This window comes from Centroberyx affinis, unplaced genomic scaffold (assembly GCF_046629955.1).
Source record: "Centroberyx affinis isolate AG114_WGS23_722 - 3 ecotype Tasmania unplaced genomic scaffold, CSIRO-AGI_Caff_v1 ptg005676l_1, whole genome shotgun sequence".
Lineage (NCBI taxonomy): Eukaryota > Metazoa > Chordata > Actinopteri > Beryciformes > Berycidae > Centroberyx > Centroberyx affinis.
Genome location: NW_027282863.1, coordinates 72,221 through 96,976, shown reverse-complemented (window position 1 = coordinate 96,976; position 24,756 = coordinate 72,221). Strand labels below are relative to the sequence as shown.

At 40.9% G+C, this 24,756-nt stretch overlaps 1 protein-coding gene across 1 annotated transcript in view; it reads right to left on the bottom strand.

The window, feature by feature from the left end:
• The window catches only part of cux1a (cut-like homeobox 1a), a 182,952-nt gene that overhangs the window by 114,468 nt on the left and 43,728 nt on the right, over window positions 1-24,756 (bottom strand). Inside the window, exons 3-4 of the mRNA XM_071547106.1 lie at window positions 15,931-15,982; window positions 1,097-1,175 (exon numbers count right to left, since the gene is read on the bottom strand). Of these exons, the coding sequence (XP_071403207.1) occupies window positions 1,097-1,175; window positions 15,931-15,982 (131 nt within the window). The remainder of the gene's footprint in view (window positions 1-1,096; window positions 1,176-15,930; window positions 15,983-24,756) is intronic.

Here is a 24,756-nt window from a genome sequence, read left to right as displayed (position 1 = left end):
CATATTTATTCCAGCATCTTTGCACCCTGCACCATTGCACTATTGTCCTAGTGTTGTTCACATATGTATGTATATATACCTTTTTATATATATGCATATTTGTACATAGTAGTTAAATGTTTAGGTTTACCTCTATTCATCTTGTTGTCCTTGTTTTTAGCTGTATATTTATTCTGTGTAAGTACATCGAGAGTCAAATTCCTTGTATGTGTACATACTTGACCAATAAAGCTGATTCTGATTCTATACATAAATTCTATAACCTGGTATATAGTCCCTCTATTCTATAAAACTTTACAAACTAGCCGATTTGATGGGCTGTCAAAGGGTACTAATTAATTAAATTCAAAAAGACCCTGCAATATATTTATATAGAAATGAATCAAAATAACACAGACACGCATTAGATGATGCAAATGTGATAGACACATTAGATGAGACAAGAATTTCGCCTCCTGGAAAAAAAACCAACCACATTATTTTACCCCTATCCTTTTGCACTGCAGCTCCATCTGATGCTTCCAGTGCATTTCTGGCTTAACTCCGGGGTCTCTATTGTACATCTATGTAAAGCCAACATTAGAGCATTAGAGAGTGTCTAACTCCTGGGTCTCCATTGTAAGTCTGTATAAATTCTTGGTGTAATGTTAGAGGTTTGGTCAGATCTTTCCGGTCTTGGTCTGACGCATTGATGGTTCTGGTTCTCTAGGGCAGTGGTTCTCAACGTGGGGTCCAGGGACCACCAGGGGTCCTTGAGGAAGTTCCAGGAGGTCCCCAGCAAACTGATGAATTGTTAAACTCCACCATTATTTCATTTACAAGAAGTGAACACAACTAGAGAATGTAGAAGAATGAGTGTTTTGATTATAGTTTCACCTACAATACATATAGTCATGGAATTCTGCATAAAATCATATCTAACAATTAAAATATTCTCAGATTTGGGACCGATCAAATGGGGGTCCATGGCCCTAATGTGGACTAAATTAGGGTCCTTGATATGAAAAAGGTTGAGAATCACTGCTCTAGGATATTGATGGTCATCGAATTTTATAACATGCACACACACGTGCGCGTACGTATCATGTGACCTTACCTGGGGCATCGATTAATCTCTTGTAGACATTTAGGAAGGCAGCTTCCGACTCCTTACTCCTTATACTGACAGCGTCAATCTGGAACGACAGAACCACAAGAGAGGGAGAGGAAGATGAGGGTCTTCTTTACGAAACTGCATCGCAAGTACGTTTCAAGCATTCACTCTCAACCAAGGTCAGCTGGCTACTGCTCATCACAACTTGAACATACTACAATAATATGGAGAACAAAATTGAATACAAACACTTGGTCCAATTTACTTCATTTTCTGTTGGCAAACAATCAAACATCACGTCATATATTACAACCTGTCACCTTCGTGCTCAGTGAGGCACAACATAACCTTAATTCAATAAAGAAAGAGTGGGAAGTGGCACATCACTCAGCACTACTTATGTCCAGGGGCGGACTTAGTGATTTGGGGGCCCTAGGCAAGGGCAAGCATGGGGCCCCCTGAATCCCAGCCCTCTCCCTTTTTAATCCATCCTTTCTACATATTACCATCAAGTTGGGGCTGAGAAAACTATGCATGCAAGGGCACTTTTTGTTGTTTTTCTGCCCCATTTGTGTAGCTTGCTTTTTTTGTTTTCTTAAGTACCGAAATAGTAACAAAATAGTAGACAAGTAGCAAAATCGCACTAGAAGTGGAATAACCCGCTATAGCCTGATTAATTAGGGTGGAAGACCATGACTGAAGATTGAAATAATTTATTGTAACAAAAAGTACATTTATTTTATATTGATTAATAAGTTTACATTAGTTCTGTTCTTGTCTTTTTTGGGGGCCCTCTGGCTGCCGGGGCCCAAAGCAGTCGCCTACCTTTGCCTAATGGTAAGATCACCCCCGCTTATGTCAGGTGCTGGAACACTTTTGTAAGTGCTTAGTTTAGTACATTATGTTTGTATGTTTGTATTTAGGGAGATTTTCATCAAGAAAACTACACAATAATATGTACTTGCAATACTTTTCCACAGGTTAATACACAGGTTAGTTGAAGAAGATTTGTAGTTCAAGTGTCTTGCTCATAAGCACATTGGTGATCATTTGTCAGGGAAGGGAGAGTGTCGCTCATGTACTTCCCAGACAGGTAAAATAGCTTCAAGAGAGCGCCAGGATGCCAATGAAAGTCCAATTTTAAGAGAACTGACAACATTGGCATTTTCCTACCAGGTTGTCATATTAAAATTACACTATTCTTGGTTCTCTTAAAATTGCAGTTTCATGTATTTCTATTAGGGCTGAACGATTTTTGAAAAAATATCTAATTGCGATTATTTTGACTGATATTGCAATTGCGATATGATTTGCGATATTAGAGGGAATGATAATTTTTACATCATTATTCTCATTTTCATTGAAAAATGTATTAAAATGATTATGGTGTGATTTTTGCGGGGATCTGTACCAAACAAAGATGTTTTCTTAAGTCTGTAGAATATGATGTGTAGGCCAGGACATCTCTGCAGCACCACAATATTTCATTTAAAATGGTATTTTGACACACATTTCACCTTTAACAAATATTGCGCCTCCTGCGATTTGAAAATTGCAGTAGGCCATATTGCGATTTCGATAAAATTTTGATTAATTGTTCAGCCCTAATTTGTATATTAAATTAATCATTACACGATGGACAATGAACAGTTTATGTTTTCCTTAGCACTATTGTATTCCTTGGCTGCCAAAACATAGAAATTTTTTCAATCATATCATGCATGGTCAGTTCAGCAGATATGGAGGAAAACCATTTGCAAGTAATAGAGGAAAGAAAAATGGCCGCCGTAGCTGATGTTACCGTTCGTGCAATTGTTCTGATTCTGAAAATATTCAAGGTACATGCACATCGGCTTTGGTGCTTTTACGCCAATCTGAACAATTCATGTACATTCCACCTCGACTAGAATTAACAGCCAAGAAATAATGAATTCTAGTTGTCAAACATAAAATTTTTAGCAACTTTAAAGCAAATTCCTGCATTGTATACTGGGAAAGCTGCATTTTAAACTGGATATGAGCCCCACAGCTCTGACACGTTTTGTACTGCATTCTCCTTGTCCTTAGAGAGGAAGAAGCGGGTGGGGAGGTCAAATTCAGGTCAAAGATTTAGTTCTTTGTGAAGGCAATACTGCAAACCGGCACTAGAAAGAAGACAGAGGAGAGATGGAGGGAGGAGAGAGGGGACTTCGCTAAAGGGAGGATGGTTAGAGGACGTTTGAAGTTGTTTTATACAGTAGTCTATTCAATAGCATATATAGTGCTGTTGTACTACGTTTGGTCTCCATGTCATGAATAACGGCGTCCATATTTGATTAATGTCATATTCTGGGTGGAAAACTCTACCTGGAAGCAGGTGGAAACATAGGAAAACTCAATCATTCTTTGGACAAAAAAAAATATATTCATCAAAATTATCCTTGGAAATGTTGGAAAGACAACATGTAGTGTAGTGACTTCTAACAAGATTCAAGATTCAAGAGATTTATTTGTCACATGCATGATTGTACATGTACAACAGCAGGAAAATGGGGTTGCAACAACTCCGACAACTGTGCAAATAGCGAATGTAGTAACAGGATATCAATAATGATATATAATAATATAAAGGATATACAGGGAAAAATGACAAGTATCATAAAAGCTATATGTACATAATAACATAGGATAGAAATAAAAAATAAAAATAAAAGAATAAAAATAGCAAGGAATAGATAAAAAAAAGTAAAAATGTGGCCAGTTTTAAACAATTTACAATTTACAACATTAGCTAACGTTATGGACCTAGTTGGTTTGTTAGCTGACTGCTAACATTAGCTAATAGTTGGCTTGAAGATAACTCTAATGTAGCTGAATGCTAAGATTAGCTAATAGTTGGTTTGGAGATAAATCTAACGTAGCTGACTGCTAACATTAGCTAACAGTTGGCTTGAAGATAACTCTAATGTAGCTGAATGCTAAGATTAGCCAACATTATGGACCTAGTTGGTTTGGAGATAAATCTAACCTAGCTGACTGCTAACATAAGCTAACATAATGGATGCAGTTGGTCAGTCAGAGCTGCAGCCCCAACCAAATAAGATCACCTGTCACAATCTGGGAATATACTGTATATTAATATTGTAGCTAGCTAGCTATGTAAGCTACTTCAACCAATTTAGCAACCGCAGCAGCAGCACAACTACTGTAACACTATGTTACAATGCTACATCAATAACATCAGGCTACAACATTAGCATGAGGATACAGCTTAAAAAGAATAGGATTTGTACAAATTGTACAAATGAGGGTTATTATATACACATACACAACTGGCAATTCCAACACTCTGACATATTAAGTAGAAATGTACGGAGCCTCTAAAGTCCCGAAATACGCACAAGAAGTTAATTATCTTGTGCGCACAAGGTGATATTTTTTTTATCTTGTGCACACAAGATAATAACTTGTTCCCACAAGATAATTAACTTGTGCGCACAAGATAAAAAAAATATCACCTTTCGGGACTTTAGGGGCTCCGTAGAAATGTATGAATGAACATGTCCAAAAAAAAAAAAGTCTGGATTGCAGTATTAACAGGATGTAAAATAGCCGCAATAGTGTCAGTGGCACCAAAACTTACTGAGTCAGACAGACAGTGTGAAATATGTGGATTATGACACAGATGGCAAGTTAGAAAACTATAAAATACATCAATATGGAATATAGAACAAAGAGAGGAGTATGAGACATTATGTGAAGGATTCTAGCATAGAGACAGGATGATATGCACACTAACTGGTTTGCAGGAGGCCATACATATGTACAAAAGTGACTAGGGCATGTAGAACTATATACACCTTCCAGATATATTCACTTCACTTTACACATGTAGATAACATGTGTAGATCCTTGCTACACTTTCTTCTTCATTTTATAGGTGGAACAATAATGAAACAAGCTATAGGCCATAGTCTTTCAGTGGAATCATATTGTGATGATATGAAGATATTTTAATATCGTGACACACATTTCTGCTGTCTAAATTGATGATGACAAGCAAATTTTACTTAAAAACTCTGATAAAATGAGGTATGGTAGGAATATTATTTGAATATTTCTGTTTTGTTTGACATCATACCTAACACTACCATTTGGTTCAATGAGATGAACATTAATTTGATTATTCAACCTGATTTTGCATACATGAACCGTGATATATACTGATATCGAGAAAAATCCTCATGATTATCATGATATTCATTTCAACCATACCGCCCAGCCCTATGAAACCCCCCTGGCAAAAACAGCTCAGCCGGGCTAGAACAGTGTTCCAGTCCTGGCACTGCTGGTGAACCAAGGCCAGTCAGCGCCAGCTATCTGGGTCATCACTGGCTAGGGGAGGAGGAGAAGGAGTCGGGGTACTGTCATGCAAAACACACACACACACACACACACACACACACACACACACACACACGGTTTCCTTTGCAACCCATGGGATGGCAGTGTTCCCCCTGCCTAACAGGAGACAACAGCTCCGCTACAAACCGCACCATACGTTACTGTCCACTTAAGAGTCTATCAAAGCCTTTTTTTCTTTTTTTTTCTTGAAAGAAAGAAAATCAATAACACACAGAGCTTGTAGTCCTCGGTGCCCGGGATCTGTTGCGGTTAGTTTTGATTTATGAACGCAGACAGGCAGTTAGCGGCAGCGAGTAGCCGGTGCAGCGTCAGCCACCGAAAGGCCAGAGGAAGAAATTAAACATTTTCAGATGGGCTTCAGCCGGAAAACATCTGGAACTAACCAGGCTGGGCGAGTCACCTCCCCCTTTCCCTCTCTTTTACGCTCTCTCTCTCTCTCTCTCTCTCTCTCTCACACACACACACAGCTGTTCAAGTTCCCAGCTTGTGCCAAGTGCTGAGACGGAGAGATAGACATATTGTCAACAGTGCCTCCCCTACGATTTTTCTGGTAAGTGGTGATTGGAGGTAATTTTAGTTTTGCTTCCACGTCTGGCCACATTTTTTGCTCCCGGGTTTGATTTGAGTGCAGATCGCAGTGCTAAATCTGTTCTTATGTGGGGGACTTTATCATGGTAAAGGTGCACACTGCAGCCCGATACTTTATTGATTTTTTTTTTTTTTTTTTCGCATTTCAACAGTGCCTACAGTTCCATGCCAGAGCATCCCGGCTATTGGTCATACTCTGCTTAATGTCTTATTCAGGTTAAGCTCTTAAAGGAATAGTTCACCCAAAAAATGAAGATTCTGTCATCATCTCCTCCCCCTCATGCCAGTTGAAACACAGGTGAAGTTTGTCCATATAACACACAGGGAGGCTGCCAGCACAACTCCATAGCAGCCTTCTCCAAAACAACTGAAGTCAGTGGGGACCAGTTCTTCAGAGTTCCAAAAAGACCTACAGTATATTTACACCATCATTTAGTGCAAATCTTAACTACAGCTGATTGATTTGCAACAAATAATGGTGTATAGGTCTTTCTATTCACAGTGTGATTGTTTGACTGTTTTTGTTCTGGAACTCTAAAGAACAGGTCCCCATTGACTTCAGTTGTTTTAAGAAGGCTGCTACCAATTTCACCTGTGTTTCATTTGGCATGAGGGTGAGTAGATGATGACAGAATTTTCATTTTTGGGTGAACTATTCCTTTAATGTCTTATTCAGGTTAAGCTCTTAACATAAACCTTTGATCCCCTGCCATTGAGTTTCTTTGTTGATGTCAATGAAGCAGTTAACAGAATATTCCCCTCCCTCTGACTGAGCAGTAGAGCTGGCTAGTCACGTAGTTCTGTGGTTCAACAAGTGATTCCCCCATGTTAGTCACCCGTCAAACATTCTTTGGTTAATTACAGTCGGTTTATTATCTTGTATGGGGTGAAGCAAGACTCCATTATGTGATTACTTGTGAATATTTCAACCTCTGTGTTGAAAAATATGCTTTTTTTTTTTATCGCCACTCGCATACGCTTCCATGACACCTACTACAATACCCATAAGCCTCGCAAACTCCCGAACCAATCACACAACAGCTCTTACGCAAGACAAGTAGACAAGTAGGTTATGGTTCAAAGTCTTCATAGGTTCCCCTACACCTAACATTAAGATGAACATTTATTGTAAAGCTTTATTTGGTGTAGGGCCAGGTAGGCCTCTGTCTCATATTTATTGAAAATAAGATAGCAAATTTTACAGTTACCAACAGCAACCAATGTTTAAATCTTTGCTCTAGTTGCCCTAAATAGGTTTTTCCTCAATTGTTTTGTAGATGGAGGCACTTTGGGTTGTCTCCTAGCCTTGTCTCCTAGCCTCCTAGCCTTGTCTCCTAGCCTCAATGGCAGTAAGCCTAAAGTTTATTAACCAGAATTAATTCAGGCCCTATTTTGAGAAGTCCTTAAGTAGGAAAATTAAAGAAATTCGTAAGAAATGAGACTGTTAGTAAGAAAATGTAGAGGAATTGCACTGAAGAGCCTTCTTAAGAACTTCCTAAAATTTCCTCTTATGTCATTTCTTAAGATCTATCTTAAGAACACATTAGTGAATCCGGCTCCTGGTCTTTAGTGAAGTTGGTCTACAGGCCCACACCTACTCAAGACTATCACAGTACAAGCTGCCAACTTGACTTTCACATCCCTCTAAGCCCTCACAGACAGACACACACACACACGCACACAAACACACACACACACACACACACAGACACACCAGCTGTCACAAAATTTCACTGCAAAAATGCAAAACTGGTAGTGACCCACAAGCTTGCTGGCCTCCTCTGTCACTGTGTTCATGTACCACAGCCATCACATCACATCTGCTGATGGACCTACTCGCTGTCCACTTAGAGCAGTGGTTCTCAGCGTGGGGTCCGCGGACCACCAGGGGTCCTTGAGGGAGTTCCAGGGGGTCCCCAGCAAATTAATGAATTGTTACAACTTCACCATTATTTCATTTACAAGAGGTTTGACACAATTAGAGAACTAAAGAATGTAGAAGAATGACTATTTAGATCATAGTTTCACTGTTATCTCTCTACCTACAATACAGATAGTCATGGAATTCTGGACAAAATCATATCTGACAATAAAAATATTCTCAGATTTGGGTTTGAGAGACAAAATCTTATAAAATGGGGGTCCGGGGCTCAAATGTGGACTAAATTAGGGGTCCTTGATATGAAAAAGGTTGAGAATGACTGACTCAGAGAATAGACTCCATACCCCCAATGGTGGGTGTTGTGCTCCTCATTGTCTTCTCACTTCCTGATTTCTTGACAAGAGGAGGGTGGGAGGAAGAGCGCTATCATGCAACGCAGCAGCCTAAACATACGCAACACATATCATGCCCTCGCCGTCACCTCCTGCAGGCCATGCCAAGGTTGTGTGTGTGTGTGTGTGTGTGTGTGTGTGTGTGTGTGTGTGTGTGTGTGAGTGTGCTGCTCCGGCCTGCGAGCGGAGCATGTGACCCACCCCCCCTCCCCTCTCACCCCCCCCCCATCTTCCTGTGAAACGTCAACCGGGTCAAGACTGGGTCACGCAAATCGCGCCGATACTCCGTCCCCGCCGCACCCCTCCCCCCCCCCCCCCCCCGCCGCCGAAACGGTCCAAAATCCTTTCTCACAACGAGCGCTCCCGACATCAAAGTGAGAAACGCCACCCCCATCCCCCCCCCCGACCCGACTCATGCTTGGATGGATGCGGGGATGATAAGTTTGGACAGTCTGCCAAGGTCAGGGGACTGTGTCTTCTCTTTGCTGATCCTCCCCCCTGCCCCCCCCCCCCCCCCCCCCACAGTCTGACAGTGCAGACATTTTTTTTAAGCTGGAGGGGCAATTACCTCTGTCAATAATAGAGGCCCCTCGGCCTCTCGTCAATGCCCACAGTGAACCATTATGAACCAGACAAGAGTTCCTGGTGCCTGGGCGCTCCAGGGAGAGAGGGGCAGCCCTGCACCGGGAGCTTCATGAAAGTTAAATAGCACTTCTCGCTATTTAATTATAAAGCAGTGCTTTTAGCCACTTGAAGAGGCCCTGTATCGGGAGGTGTCGGCAATGAAGGGGGAATCTCAGCTCCGCTCAGGTGACAGACGTCTGCAGCAATCTTCAAAAAAGGAAAAAGACACGTCACCCCTCTTCTTTTATTCAATCCCATCTTTGTGTTTCTTATTGGGGATTGTCTGGGCTATATATAAGGTCTATATCTGTACTTCTGCCCAGGCAGGGCTGTTAACAAGCACAGAGCCGTCACTGAGTCATCACATGCTGTAGCACTAGGGTTAGCTTTTTTTTTTTTTTTATTGGACGTTCAGACCAGAAGTCCCAAGCCCTAACATTAATAGCAATATCTTGCCTCACAGTTAAAAGTTCTACTTTTTATTCTATTTATTTTTATCTAGTATAGTAGTTGTAGTGTAGTGTAGTATAGTAGTTTCACCTGTGTTTCATTTGGCATGAGGGTGAGTAGATGATGGCAGAATTTTCATTTTTGGGTGAACTATTCCTTTAAGCTTGGATGCGATTTCCCTCCAGTAACCACACCAGCATTTAATTTGGACAAATAGTGCCAATCTACAGCGTCTCAGTCAGTGGGAATGGGACGCTCTTCTCTGTTGCAGCCCGACTTGGTGATTCAGACTGACGGGTGTATTTTTCACATAAAGATCTCGCCTAGTGTAGCTTTAACTACAGCAGTAGTGACTAAACCCTTTCACATATACATGGCTTATATGAGTCTAAAAAAAGGTCATGAAACGGCTAAACGGTGCTCACAGAAATCGATGCACTGTATGATGCACGAGCCTCGACGCATTAACTGGAACACAAGCACTTTCACCACGGGCGTGCACAAGCATCCGGACGACATAAAGAGTTCACGTTTACATTCGAGGGGCAAAATGCGCAGGAGAAATATTTTGGGTCATAAATAAATGAGCGCACCTTGACGTGTTCCGAATTCAAAATGCACTCGTACAGACATCGGTAAAACATTACACGCCTCCGTCATCTTTCGAAATGAAATATTAAGTGAGAAAAAAAAACAGCAGACAAATTTTTGCAGTTGGCGGTGTTATGGACACATTGTGCTTAAGGTGAGATATTGGAATTAACATCCTTCGGCTGACATAAACACGGACATGCACATTGCTGCACATACAGTATTGTGCAAAAGTCTTAGGCACATGTAAAAGGAAAAAAGTTAAAACAATTACGTGAAAAGTTTCTAAAAATCAAAAAATGTACTATAAAGAGCAGTCTACTGACACACTAATGCAGAAAAAAAATGAATAAACATCTAAGGCAGTGGTTCTCAATCTTTTTGGCTCATGACCCCTTAAAACGAAGCAATGTCTACTCGCAATCCCTTTCACAAGCATATAGAGTTTAAACCAACGAATGATTTTCCCTTTTCAGGTTGTTTCATTTGATTCATTATCAAAAGAGGCACAGAGGCTGAAAACAATTCAGTATTTTACAAGAAAAAAAGCAAAAATTGAGGAAAAATCTGAAAAAATAGGCATGATAAAACATCTGTATAGTAGAAATATGCTTTTTTCCTATTCCTTAAATCAGTGGTTCTCAACATGGGGTCCAGGGACCACCAGGGGGTCCTGGAGGGCATTCCAGGGGGCCCCCAACAAATTGATGAACTGTTAAACTTCATTATTTCATTTACAAGAAGAATTATAGAATGTAGAAGAATGACTATTTTGATCATAGTTCTCACTGTTATCTCTCTACCTACAATACAGATACAGTCATGGAATTCTGGACAAAATCATATCTAACAATAAAAACAGCTTCAGATTTGTTTCATCAATGGGGGTCCGCGGCTCTAATGTGGGCTAAATTAGGGGTCCTTGATATGAAAAAGGTTGAGAACCACTGCCTTAAATCACCCCGCGACCCCCCCCGAAAATTATCTTGCGACCCACTGGGGAGTCCCGACCCCCAGGTTGAGAACCACTGATCTAAGAAAAATAAAATTTATATAAAAAAAATCTTGGGTGCCTAACACTTTTGCACGGTACTGTAAATCATCAGCCTCGATTAGCATAAATTCAGCCCTGATTAACCGGCCGCTACACCGAATTTTCCAATCGTGCCGACTTCAAATCACACTGAGGCAGGACTTTATGACAGATCTGATATTTGCAATAAGCTGCGGTGCAGATTCAGGCAGTGCAGCAGCAGCCAGTGAGACCGCGGGCCCCCGTTAAGATGCTCTCCATTAAAGCTCTTATTTACGGCAGAAGTGGCACTTGAGAAGGAAGGAGGGGGGGATTTAAGAGGCTGGCATCAGAAAACACAGGTCTCTTTCCACTTCACTCCCTCAAGTCTCGCAGCCCATGTTATTAGCATTAATGTCACCCAAATCGCTCCCGAAGATTTCCCCCGTACTTTCCGGAGCGGCGAGGGGTAGGCCCTTTCAGGACGAGATGTTAAACTGCGGGGGGCCGCTCTGGCCCCTGGCTGGCCCCGGCCTGTCAGCCTGCATTGTTCAGGGTCAGGGGATTTTAAAGGGCGCTTCAGGGCTACAGCGCCCCCCGTAGCCCCGCCGTCGTCAGTGTTTTGCCCCGCTAGCCCGGTGCTGAGCTGCATTTCCATTTAGGCCTAAAGCTCCCTCTCATCCTGTCCACCACACACACACACACACACACACACACACACAGAAACATGCATTTTCTGCTACTTGTCTGACCAGGCACATTAGCTACATTATGTAACCGCCTGAGTAAGATCACATGACATTCATAGGTAAGGATTTTTTTTTAGAGATGTTCAGATACCATTTTTTCCTTTCCGATACCTGAACTTGCGTATCGGCCGATACCGAGTACCAATCCGATACCAGTGCGTCCAAAAAAAATATATATATATTATTATTATTTTTTTAACAGCTGTATACTACTAACCCTGTATGGATGTGATATGATTGCAATCATTGTTGTTATGGCCTAGCTCAGGTTAAACCCTTTGTAAAACATGAACAAATACATACAGAGAATGAATGCCATAGAACTTTATTATCTAGTTTGACAGTCAGTCATAACTGGAAAAGAACATAAATAAATAAATCTAGGAATAAATAACAATTCCTTTAAAAAACTGTTAAATCTATTTAAGTATAGATTTCCGGGAAAACGGGCGTTTTATCCGGGTGAAACTACTTTAAAGTTGATTTTTTTTCGGGGCTAATAGCACGTAATCGCTGATACCCGATCCAGCATTTTAGGCTGTATCGGAGGCATTTCCCATACTGGTATCGGTATCGGAACAACTCTAGATTTTTTCCCGCCCATACTATGACCCTAGACGGGCATTTTAAAACGTATCCACTTTGAAAAGATCAGTTTCCGGCGTTTCTAGTATGGATGGAAGGCCAAAATGGAAAAGAAAAGACGCCTTTTCAAATTGACCTGCATTAGTGTGGACGTAGCCTAAGTGTGTGTGTGTGTGTGTGTGTTGTGTCCCATCCCAGCTCCTGTGGTCGGACGTGACCGGTGGCGGGACAATTTCTCGGCACACAGGAAGCGTTGCGTTTCACATATTGGGTAAACGAGCCGTCGTTTCAGGCGTCCGGGAAAAAAACAGAAGCGAGCAAAAGCAAAAAACGGAGGTTCACGCTAAAGATCGGTGACATCACTAAAAGCGACGGGGGAGAAAAAAACACTGAGCAGTACCACTCATGGCCACAAGCTGCCGCCAAATTGTGACGTTACATAATGTAGCTTTAAAGGAGGGGTATCATTTGCTTTTTCAGCACCTTTATATAATTGCATGGTGTCCATAAAATACATTTAAGTTTTTTTCAGTAAAAATAAAAAAAATGTAGTTCTATGTGTATATGTATATATGTATATATGTGTATGTATACATATATAATTAAATATATAAATATAATAATTTAATTTTATGATCTTATTTTATTTATTTTTGCCTGAGTTCCGATTTACAGTATATATGTCTTGATATATTCTCTCAGTGTACGTCTAGTATATATTGTAAATTGTTTTACTAGTCTGGTTTTGCTTAACTACTATTGGCTAAAGATGAAGCAACGGTGCAATAGGGGTGGGGCTCTGTTGGAGAATGACTGGGGGGGGGGGGGCAGGGTGAATATATTGTAAAATTGCATTGTCATTTGTATACCATTTGTAAAATAAAAAGACTTTGAACAAAAAAAAAAATCGTTTAGTTGTAGCTTTAGCTATTCACTTGCCAGTGTTTGTTTCCCACCTACAAGAAAATAGATTGTTTTACATAAGCAGCTTCTTATGCTAATGAGCTGCTGCTCTGATTGGCTGGCCATTCTGGAAGGCCCGTCCTCCTCTTAGCGCTGATTGGTCAATTTCAGACAGTCCAGTGTCTACATAGACACTGGAGCAAAATCTGACTGGCTTGTACAAGGGGGCGTGTTTTATAGATGGTGACTGTGGGCAGTGGTGGAAAGTAACTAAGTACATTTACTCAAGTACTGTACTTAAGTACAATTTTGAGATACTTGTACTTTACTTGAGTATTTCCATTTTATGCTACTTTGTACTTACTTTGTACGCCACTACATTTTAGAGGGAAATATTGTACTTTTTACTCCATTACATTTATTTCACAGCTATAGTTACTAGTTACTTTTCAGATCAATATTTTATATTTAAAACATTTGATCATCTTTTTAAAATAACTATAAAATAGCATTGTTATAGATTAGACTACCCAAAAGTATAGCTAAACTGTTAAGATTAGCTTCACGTTGACAACTTTAAAATGCTGCTTACATGTACATGTATGTCAATAAATCAGTATTAATAGCTATTCTAATAATTTATGAAAAATATAAGTCTCTAAATGGGGACAGTTTGCATAATGAGTACGTTTACTTACTTACTTTTACTTAAGTAAGATTTTGAATGCAGGATTTTTACTTGTAATGGAGTATCTTTACATTGTTGTATTGCTACTTTTACTTAAGTGAAAGATCTAAGTACTTCTTCCACCACTGCTGTGGGGAAACGGCATAGTAACATGATTCCATTTTTTTACTGTGATTACTTCACACCTCCAAGTACCAAAATCACCAGAAATACTAAGAATTGCCATATGCTAGGACACCCCCCCCCCTTTAATTTCATTCTGCTGCAACCACGCCACAACATAAAAAAAAAAAAAAAAAAAAAAGGAGGGTAAGTCGGGCATGTAGCCTCTCTCTCCGTGTTGCATGGTGATAATATCAGCAGGCCCGCTGCACTGCATCCTGGGTATATCGAGAGCGCGGCGGCGGCACGACGGGACACATGGCTGTCAGGCGGCGAGGGGACGGAGAGGGGGAACGAGTGGGAGGCTGACGAAACACGCCGGAGGTAAAGAGGCACGTCTGTTCTGTTCCGAGGGGGTTCTTTAACATGGCCTCCTCTTATCGGGAGCAGTTTGAGCTGGCATGTATATTTTTTTATTTTTTATTTTTTCCTTTCCAAGGGATGCAATTTAAACGTGGCTGCGAGCGAGAGTGCTTCACGAAAGGACACAAATAATGGAGTCCCCCAGAGAGAGAGAGAGAGAGAGAGAGAGAGCCGGGCACGAGAGAGAGGAAGGGGACTGGGTTTTTTTTTTTTTTTTTTTTTCTCCAGACGAGAGGAAGGCAGCCAGCAGGAATCTAGCCCAGCCCAGACAGCACATGTCAGCTTTATGAGGTGTGGAAGGGGAAAGGCTGTCGTCTCAGGGAAGGGAAAAAAAAAAAAAAAAAAAAAAAAAAAACTGAAATCAAAAATGTCCCACCGTTCCCAGTTCAAGCCCCTTAATGTGTGGGATATGTACCGCGATATATATATATCACTCGCAAATTGGTTTTTGATAGCGTAGTATAACGGCGGGGAGAAGAAAGGAGACCGCTGAGACCCCGGGGTCAGTTCAGTGTGAAACGTGCAGACTCCACTTCCAGCGTTATCGCCATAGCGACACCGATGTAAAATACGACCGCTAAGGGACTCGAGGGGGGGGGGGGGCGTTAAAGTCATCGAGTTTCAAAAAAATTCGACAGCTTTAACATGTGGAACTGGACTGGTCCCTCCCCCCCCGCACCCCCCCCCCCCCTCCTCCCCCCTCCTCCCCCCTCCTCATTTCCAAAACATCAGATGTTATCCTCGCATTAATGTTTCACTGTCATTTCTATTATAAAAAAGGAAATTGTGCTGTGGATCTGGCCAGCGCTAAGCAAAAAAAAATCTTTTCATCCAATCGGAATGACATTTTTTAAAAATTGATATGGACACAGATACAAGCCCTTTTTGAATTATGACTATAAGACTGAGGGGGTGTCACTCGTTTTTTTTTTTAAGGTTTTTTCTGTTTTAAATTACAAATTATATCACATTTCTAGGCCACTAATAATGCTAATTATTATACAGTATATATATGATATCGCGGAAAATGTATTGATATTTGCAAAATATTGATCAATACAGATACATTTATTTTTTTTATTTCTCCTTTATTTAACCGGGTGAGTCCCATTGAGCTGTCAATCGAACAGGCTAAATATAATTAGAGCTACTACTTCCTCACATGATTTTGAATATCTAACAGCATCGGTTTCGGAGAAGTCATGGGAAAGCAGAGATATTTAAATTGCTCAACACCCTTTAACAGCTGGCAGCTCGGCCTATCCGGCGTAAAAAAAAAAGACCCGATATGTAGCGGGACGTCCCGGACCCTCGGCTCGCTGAGAGCACTTGTTCACCTCCATAACTGTAGCCGACCCCTGATCCGCTTCAAAAAAACATGCAAGGGCATTCCCGAAACAGATCCAAATGAATTTTTTTTTTTTTTTTTTTTTTTTAAACTCACCTCTGCCTGGAAACCCTTTAGCAACGGAGCTACCTGCTTTCGCAGATCCTGCAACACAAAAAAAAAAAAAAAAAGACAGAGGATGATTATTACCCCAAGGGAACTCAATGAGAACCAGCACACACCAAGAACATTTGACTTTTTTTTTACCACACCTGAGTGATTTTTTTTAATTTTTTTATATAAATTAGCTATTTATCTCCACATTTATTTAATCAATATAGGTGTGGAGGAATGCTTTGGAAATATCTCGTGTCATCTGTGATGGAGAGTGTAGAGTCACTGGCCTTTTGCTCCAATACACATGGCATAGAGCACACTGTTAAACACAGGAATACAGAGTTCTCAATTTGGCCAACAGATCCCTAAGGGAAGGTCTGTTCTCAGATGGAAGGAAAAGAGCACAAAACAACAAGAGTATCACCTTGTGCTATCCTTGAATGAGAGCGGAGAGGACAGTGTGTGCTTAAAGGAAAAGCTGCTGTATATCTATTTGCACATTGCCTCGCCCCCCCCCCCCCCTCCTCGTGCCCTCCTTTTCCGACTGCACGCATTCTGCATGACTCAGTTGTTTTCTGTTTCTGGTTAAATCAGCGCTCGTGAAAAGGACGAGAGAGGCAAGAAGAAAAAAAAAAAAAAAAAAAAAAAAAAAAAGTAGCGCTCGTTAATTTTAAGGTCCGAGGGGAGGGAAAATGTCTTCCAGCCAATAGGAGAAAGCGGCTCGGGGGATTTTAAGTACAACAACTCACAATGAAATTCAATTACATTTTCACCTTGTTAGCTAAATCAGTGGTTCTCAACCTTTTTCATATCAGGGACCCCTAATTTTTTTCCACATTAGAGCCACGGACCCCTATTTGATGAAATTGTTTCTCTTAGACCCAAATCTGAGAATATTTTTATTATTAGATATGATTTTGTCAAGTATTCCATGTATTGTAGGTAGAGAGATAACAGAAACTCTGATCAAAACAGTCATTCTTCTACATTCTCTAATTCTTGTAAATTAAATAATGGTGAAGTTTAACAATTCATCAGTTTGCTGGGGACCCCCTGGATCCCCCCTCAAGGACCCCTGGTGGTCCCCGGGCCCCACGTTGAGAACCACTGAGCTAAATCTCCATATCAAAACATCCACATTGAAAATTTGAAACACTTTAATTTGTCATATTTGTACATCAAAATTCCATTACTTTTTTCGTTTGATTGATGTTAAGGCTAACTGGGAAAGAGAGCTGAACGGAGAGATCCCATAAAACATGTGGTATGTTATGTGGAAAATACACCAGACCACCACACAATCACTGAGATGGAGAGATTTTATTTGGAAGAAATTCGTTTACTTCATCACACCCAAAATTAAAAGTAAACAAATGAATATTCAACAACCACGCTGGAGACTATGTAACCACATGGGACCAAACCACACACACATTTTTTTTGGAGTTGCATGAAAATACAACCTGTCTGGGATGATATACATTCTGTTCTGTGTGAGGTATTGGGTTATGAAATCCCTCGACCCTGTCTTGTTTTATACCTGGGTCATATGGAAGGAATTGTGAATACAGAAGACCAATATATTGATTTAAACCATATCGCTCAGCCCTACTATCACTAAGAACTGGCTCAAGTGATGCACCAAATTACAAACAATGGCTGATCATCATAGATTATATCCTAGTGATGGAGAATCTCACATATAGAGAATGAAGGAAGAATGTTTTGCAAAAGGCTGGGGAAAATAGCTAATATATAAATAAAAAAAGGCATAAATAGTAATGTTGTTTAAATACAATGTAGACTTGTTCCTCCCTCTCAGGCTCTGTTCACCTTTTATTGTATTTTCTTTCTTTTTCATTTATTTTCTTTTTTTACCCTCTGTAAGTATACTCTAAAAAAGAAAACAATAAAGATAAAGTTATAAAAATAAAAAATAAAAATACATTACTTTTACTGCCTGGAACATGATGTATTTTTAGTGGTACTAGTAGGCATGCATAACAATTCCAACCAATAAATTCTATCAGATTTTTTGGAACAAACCCCCTCGAATAAAACCTTTAAAAGTGACAAGAGTGGCAACAGCAGTGAAAACCCCCTGCTTCCTTTTCCTAAGACACCATGGGATTTATTCATTTAAGAAGAAAAGCATTTCACAGTTGCTTAACCCACTACACCCAGTATAAAACCGCCTTGTTCTGGGTCCGAATACCATCGAAATGCTGTTTCTTTGTGACTTTGATATGAAATAGTAAAAAGGGAGGGTACAAGCACTCCTCCTTGTTCTCAAGCGCACTCGAATTATGAATCTCCTACAATGGGGGTTTCAATTGCGACGCCTTGTCGTTAAGGCAGATCTGATTACAGCCGGTCTCAATGTGTCCTTTCATTTGGCGAGAGGCCTGTGTGTGTTTGATCCTGAGGAGTGGTTCAGAACGCCCCTGAATACATCTCAGCTGGACTAAATAAGGGCCTTCACATGAGGCCGGTCCACTGAGGAATGCCGAGTATGCTGTAAGACAGAGCGGACCACGCATTGACCGGCATCACAATGTCCTTATCTCCAGTAGACATGCCCAATAAAACTGGCTGATACAGTAGCTGCATTGACAACCGTTAGGAGAAATAGTTGACCAACATTCACCGATATGACTCCCAATAGAGAAGCGCTCTTGAGTCATTTTTGCTTAGGAAGTGTGCAAAAAAAAAAAGTCATGTTCTGGAATCATTTTTTTTCATTTTTTCAAGTCAAAAGTTTGGGGACACCACATTTTTTCTATTTTCCACATTTTAGAATAATAGTAAAGACATCAAAACGATGAAATGACACAAATGGAATTATGCAGCGACCAAAAAAGTGTTGAACAAATCAAAACTATCTTATATTTTTGATTCTTTAAAGCAGTGATTCTCAACCTTTTTCATATCAAGGACACATAAAGAGTCCACATTAGGGCCACGACCCCCATTTGATTAAATTCTGTCTCCCAGACCAAATCTGAGAATATTTTTATTATTAGATATGATTTTGTCCAGAATTCCATGACTATCTGTATTGTAGGTAGAGAGATAACACAGAAACTGTGATCACAACAGTCATTCTTCTACATTCTCTAATTGTGTTCACTTCTTGTAAATGAAATAATGGTGAAGTTTAACAATTCATCAATTTCCTGGGGACCCTCTGGAACCCCCTCAAGGACCCCTAGTGGTCCCTGGACCCCACGTTGAGAACCAAAGCTTTAAAGTAGCCGCCCTTTGCCTTGATGGAAAGGCAAAGGCTTTGGAAAGAAATTCATACATAGGCATCAACAACCTTTAGATCAGAATGGCTTTAAGGTAATGAAAGTATATAATTGGAACATGAATTCATCACTATATGTTAACAAGTAAGCCTACATCATTTTGTTTTTTTTTGCATTAGTTGACACCAGTGTCTGAAATTAACTTTTTGGCTTACCAGCCAAGTGCTGGTGAACTAAAAAAAACTAAACAAACAAAATAATGAATATACATTTTCATAGAAATATGTACGCTCCCCCTACCCGTTTTCACTGCTATTTTGTGCACATAATCAGATAAGTGTGAAACATTTAATAAAGATACAAGCAGATTCAGAGTTTTCATTTTAAACTTGCTCATTCACTCACACAACAGATCTTTTTTCTGTCTGCCTTATTTTTTCTCTTCTTCTTTCTGTTCAGTTTCAAACTAATGTTAGGGCTAGCAGGCAGCCAATCAGGAGTCGGTTGGATACGGGGCCATTGTTTTACTTTGATTGGATTGGCTCGTGGTCAGAGAGTGTAAAAGACCGTATATAACTGAGGCACTCTAAAGTCATTATCTGAAAAAGTTAGCGGTCAGTGTGGCGGTGACCCTTATTGAATTATCCACCAAAGACACATTTTACCAACATTTTGTGCTCGGTGGGTGGCAATTCCAGACCTTGGTTGACACTTTGAGTAATTACTACAGGAAAGCTTGCACTGAACAGAGTACTGGGAGGAAGACAATCAGCCTTTCAAGTAGTACAAGCAATCATGTAATGCAGAGGATACAAAAGGAATGAACATACCAGAAATCGTTCTCTTGTAAAAAAAATAATTTGGCTACAAAACAACTTGATTGAGCCGTTTAGAGAAATTTGATCATCATTTTATGTCCTTTTTGGAGCTCTAAACCAGTGGTTCTCAACGTGGGGTCCGGGGACCACCAGAGGGTCCTTGAGGGCGTTCCAGGGGGTCCCCAGCAAATTGATGAATTGTTAAACTTCAGCATTATTTCATTTACAAGAAGTGACACGATTAGAGAATGTAGAAGAATGACTAGATTCACTGTTATCTCTCTGCCTACAATAAAGATAGTCATGGAATTCTGGACAAAATCATATCTAACAATACAAATATTCTCAGATTTGGATCCAAGAGACGAAAACCTCATTAAATGGAGGTTTGTGGCTCTAATGTGGACTCGGGGTCCATGATATGAAAAAGGTTGAGAATCACTGCTCTAAACCAGTGGTTCTCAACATAGGGTCCGGGGACCACCAGTGGTCCTTGAGGGCGTTCCAGGGGGTCCCCAGAAAATTGCTGAATTGTTAAACTTCAGCATTATTTCATTTACAAGAAGTTAACACAATTAAAGAATGTAGAAGAATGACTGTTTTGATCATAGTTTCTCTGTTATCTCTCTACCTACAATACAGATAGTCATGGAATTCTGGACAAAATCATATCTAACAATAAAAATATTCTCAGATTTGGATCCGAGAGACGAAAACCTCATTAAATGGAGGTTTGTGGCTCTAATGTGGACTAAATTAGGAGTCCTAGATATGAAAAAGCTTGAGAATCACTGCTCTAAACAACCCGACCCCATTCACTTCAACCGTTTTTGTTTTTTTTTCCGATGAAGATGAGGTGAAAGCAGAAGCGAACCGGCTACAACTAGATAGCCGACCGGAGTTTTTCATTTTTCCGGTGTGGCGAACTGTTCCTTTAAGCGGAGCCGGGGCCAGGCTGAGGCTGAGGCTGAGGCCTGGTGGAGGTCCAGCTGATCTGCTGTCAGCGCCGGGCTACTGTACAGCTGAAACGTCTGCAAGCTGTGCGGCTGCAGCGGAGGAACCGACCACGTGACGAAGAGGAAACATCCCTCCACATCTGGTTTCAACATAACATGGCGGGGGCCCCGGCCAAAAAAACACACTGCTCCCCAGCCTCTGCTCCCCACACACACAGAAACAGATGCACGGTGAAATGCAGATGTACAGTGTGTTACCGCACACACACGCGTGCAAACAGGCCTGGGAATGCCATTGAACGCGTCTTTGATTTGATATACAGGGACGTCGACCGCATGGACTCCATCCTCACATGGAGGTCCGAGGGATGACTGATGGCCCCTTTAAAAAGTGGCAACATGTGACCCGTAAAAGTTGAGGCCCGCCTCTTCTGTCTTCTCACATGGAGAAACCCCTACGGGAGCGATGTACAGGAGGTGGCAGCGGATGCGAAAGGAGGAGCGGTGGTGCTGGTGTGTGTGTGGGTGGTGGGTGGGGGGGGGCAAGTAAGCTGTGACCAGGAAATAGGAGTTTTGGACTTCAAATGCTCTCCGTAAAGAATCAGAGGCGGTGACTGGGGATGGGAGGATATATGATTTTATCTTTTATCGCGATAAAAACACTGAAGATAATTTTATCTTGGTGAATTTCCATTACCGGGATAATCGTGAATATCCTCACGAGCGACTTGAAAAAGCTGTCTAGCTCACTAACGTGCAGTCCTGTTGATTTCCTGATTTCTTTTGAACCATGTGAATTGCTTGGATATCAGGTTGATAGGTAGATTCTTTATATTAATGGATTTTTCTCTCGAGAGTCTGAATCTGTCCTTGTTTGTTTTTCACTAAAAAGGATGTTCACCAAAAAAATGTGTCCTATGATGCAATAAAAATATTTGTTTCTTAACAAAATGTAAGGTAAAGTGATTCCAGTATGTTTTAGTGCCATTTTAAGAGTTTTAAGCATATTTTAAATGATCATCGGGATAATAACGTGAATCGCAATTATTTTGGCCAGGATAATCGTGACATGAAATTTTCATATCGTGTCTCATGCCTAGCGGTGACGTTGCGATGAACAGGAGGGAAATGGTGTGGTGTCCTATGAAAACAGAAACCAAGTGGTGTGTGTATTGGTGGGGCAGTAGCGGTTGAAACAGGCAGTGATAAACAAATAGCCAGAGAGACAGAGATGGGGAGAGAGAGAGAGAGAGGGAGAGAGAGAGGTGTAAACTGCTTGCTCGTCTATCCTATGAAGCTTCCTGTCTTGGAAAGAAGCCCAGAACTCCAGGGCACACACACACACACACACACTTGTCTTATGACAATTGTGAGGAACCTTCCATCGACTACATCCATTCCCTAACCTAGTTTTAATTCTAACCATAACCCTACACCTAAACCAAAACCCTAACCCTAAACTAGCCCCTTGAAGAAGTAAGGACCGGGCCAAACTGTCCTTCCTCTGAAGGTGTAAAGCTCAAACCGGTTCTCACAAGGATAGAAGTACAAGAACACACACACACACACACACACACACACAGATTACAAGAGAGTAATGGAGTGGGAGAAAGTGGAGAGAACTTCCCAACACGCATTCCCGGGTCTTTTTTTTTTTTTTTTTTTTTTGGCTTGGCCCTCTTCCACTCGGCTACCATCCTCTCTTCAGGGATCTCTCCGACACAAATGAACCATTTACAGCAGCGCTAAAACTCCGACCCGGGGCCTGCCGGCTGCTTTAGTGCCAGGCAAGGACACGGACAATGCTTCTTTTCATATTCCGCTTTTCTTTCTTAAAGCAGCTCCCGTCCCCCCCCCCCCGTCTTCTGTACCTAATGGCCGGGGCCGCTAAGTGCGTGGCGTTCTTGAGCTTGAGTGCGTCTGACCCATGTTGAATGGAAAAGAAGCCCGCGGGGTGAAATCGTCTAGGTTCGTACAATGTCTTGACGCTCCGTCCACAAACGAGACCGCTACAGAAATAGTTTTTTTTTTCCCGAACAAATTTGGTAGTTTGGGGTAGAACATGCGTATATTATAGAGGATTCTTGCTTTCTTGATATTGCAATCTGCACCACTGGGAGAGAATTCTGTATTTTTTGTGCCTGCAGTGGTCAAACAGAAGTATGTTCTTTCTTATTTTTTACTCATCGTTCCGTCTTCCTCCTACTGTATATGCTAATGATTATAGATGAGAGTCGGTATTTGTGCAGTCTTCTATGTCTCTGCAGAATATGCGAGGCCCTGTGTGTCCTTGCAGTGAACAGCTCAGTTGGTAGCGTTTCACATTGTCACTTGCTGTTATGTCACGGTTACGGAGGTTAGGCGATATTAGCAGACACAGAATTCTACCTGGTTGCTCAGACATACAGTATACTCTGATACTGCTGCCATTTGTTTCTACTGAACAAAAAATATAAACGCAACACTTTCGGTTTTGCTCCCATTTTGCACGAGTTGAAATAGAGAGACTTTTTCTATGCACACAAAAGGCTTATTTCTCTCAAATTTTGTTCACAAATTTGTTTAAATCCGTGATAGTGAGCGCTTCTCCTTTGTCAAGATAATCCATCCACCGGACAGGTGTGGCAATATCAAGATGCTGATTAAACAGCATGGTTATTGCACAGGTGTGCCTTGGGCTGGTCACAATAAAAGGCCACTCTAAAATGTGCATGTCTCATGAAAAATGGGAGCAAAAACAAGTGTTGCGTTTATATTTTTGTTCAGTATAGTATTTCTAGTAATACAAATTTTGTTCGTGGGATAGGAGTGCTTGTCAAAAAGCATTAAGCAATAACATGAAGAAAATTCTTATTCTTACTGCTACTGTCTTATTTGTTTTTTGGGGTTTGCCTTTAGTCTTCAGGGTTTGTCTTTATTCTTCAGGCTTATTTTGGGGACTGGTGTTAAATTTGAGCTGGCGTTACAAAAGTCTTGAGTCTTGAATTTAACTTGCAGAAATCTGTAGTCACCCTGTATGTAAGGACATGGTTACCTTTCAAACAGTTGACAGAGGGGGCTTTAAAGAGGAACTAAACCCAAAACCCAAGTCTGACATCTAATAGTAAAAAGCATGCTACTGAAATTACCATCTGCTATTGGCTGATCTTGGGTGCCAGGTGATGTCACCACCTGTTGTACTCTATAGAAGGTGACATCATTTGGCTAATATACCTTAAAATGGTGACTATGGAATTTTAAGGGTTTGTTCGTTGCTATCGTGACAACGCAAGTCTGGGCATTAAGGCCGTAAAGTGTGTCACACTTGCTTGAGAAGTGTGCAGATGAGTCTTAGCTAGATGAGTGCTTAGCAAACTGTCAAAACTCACTGGAAAGCTGCTGTTTGCGACAAGGTTAACGCAGCGTTATCAAAGATTGTGCTTCTCTCGCTAGCTCTTCTCGTCAAAATCATTCGCTAACTTCAAACAGCTGATGGACATCGGCTGAAACAGATTAACTCATTATCACTTCCACTAACTGCACAATGTCAAAACTTTTGACCTACTTAAAAAGACAGCAACAACTTGTAAAAGTTGTGGTTCTTGGTTCTTGCTGCAACACCTCAGCGACTTGCCGTAAGTCGGCTCATAGGGAAGCTAGCCCAACGGTAGGCATAAAAATGGCTGCCGCTCCGACCATCCAGGAACGTTGATTTGAATGTTAAAGACAGTTCTATCCATTTAAGTTCTGTGGTGCAAGCCCTGTAAAGGAGTATGCAGTTGGAGTTGAGAGACGATGTCTCATATGCAGATATCTGTTTATAGA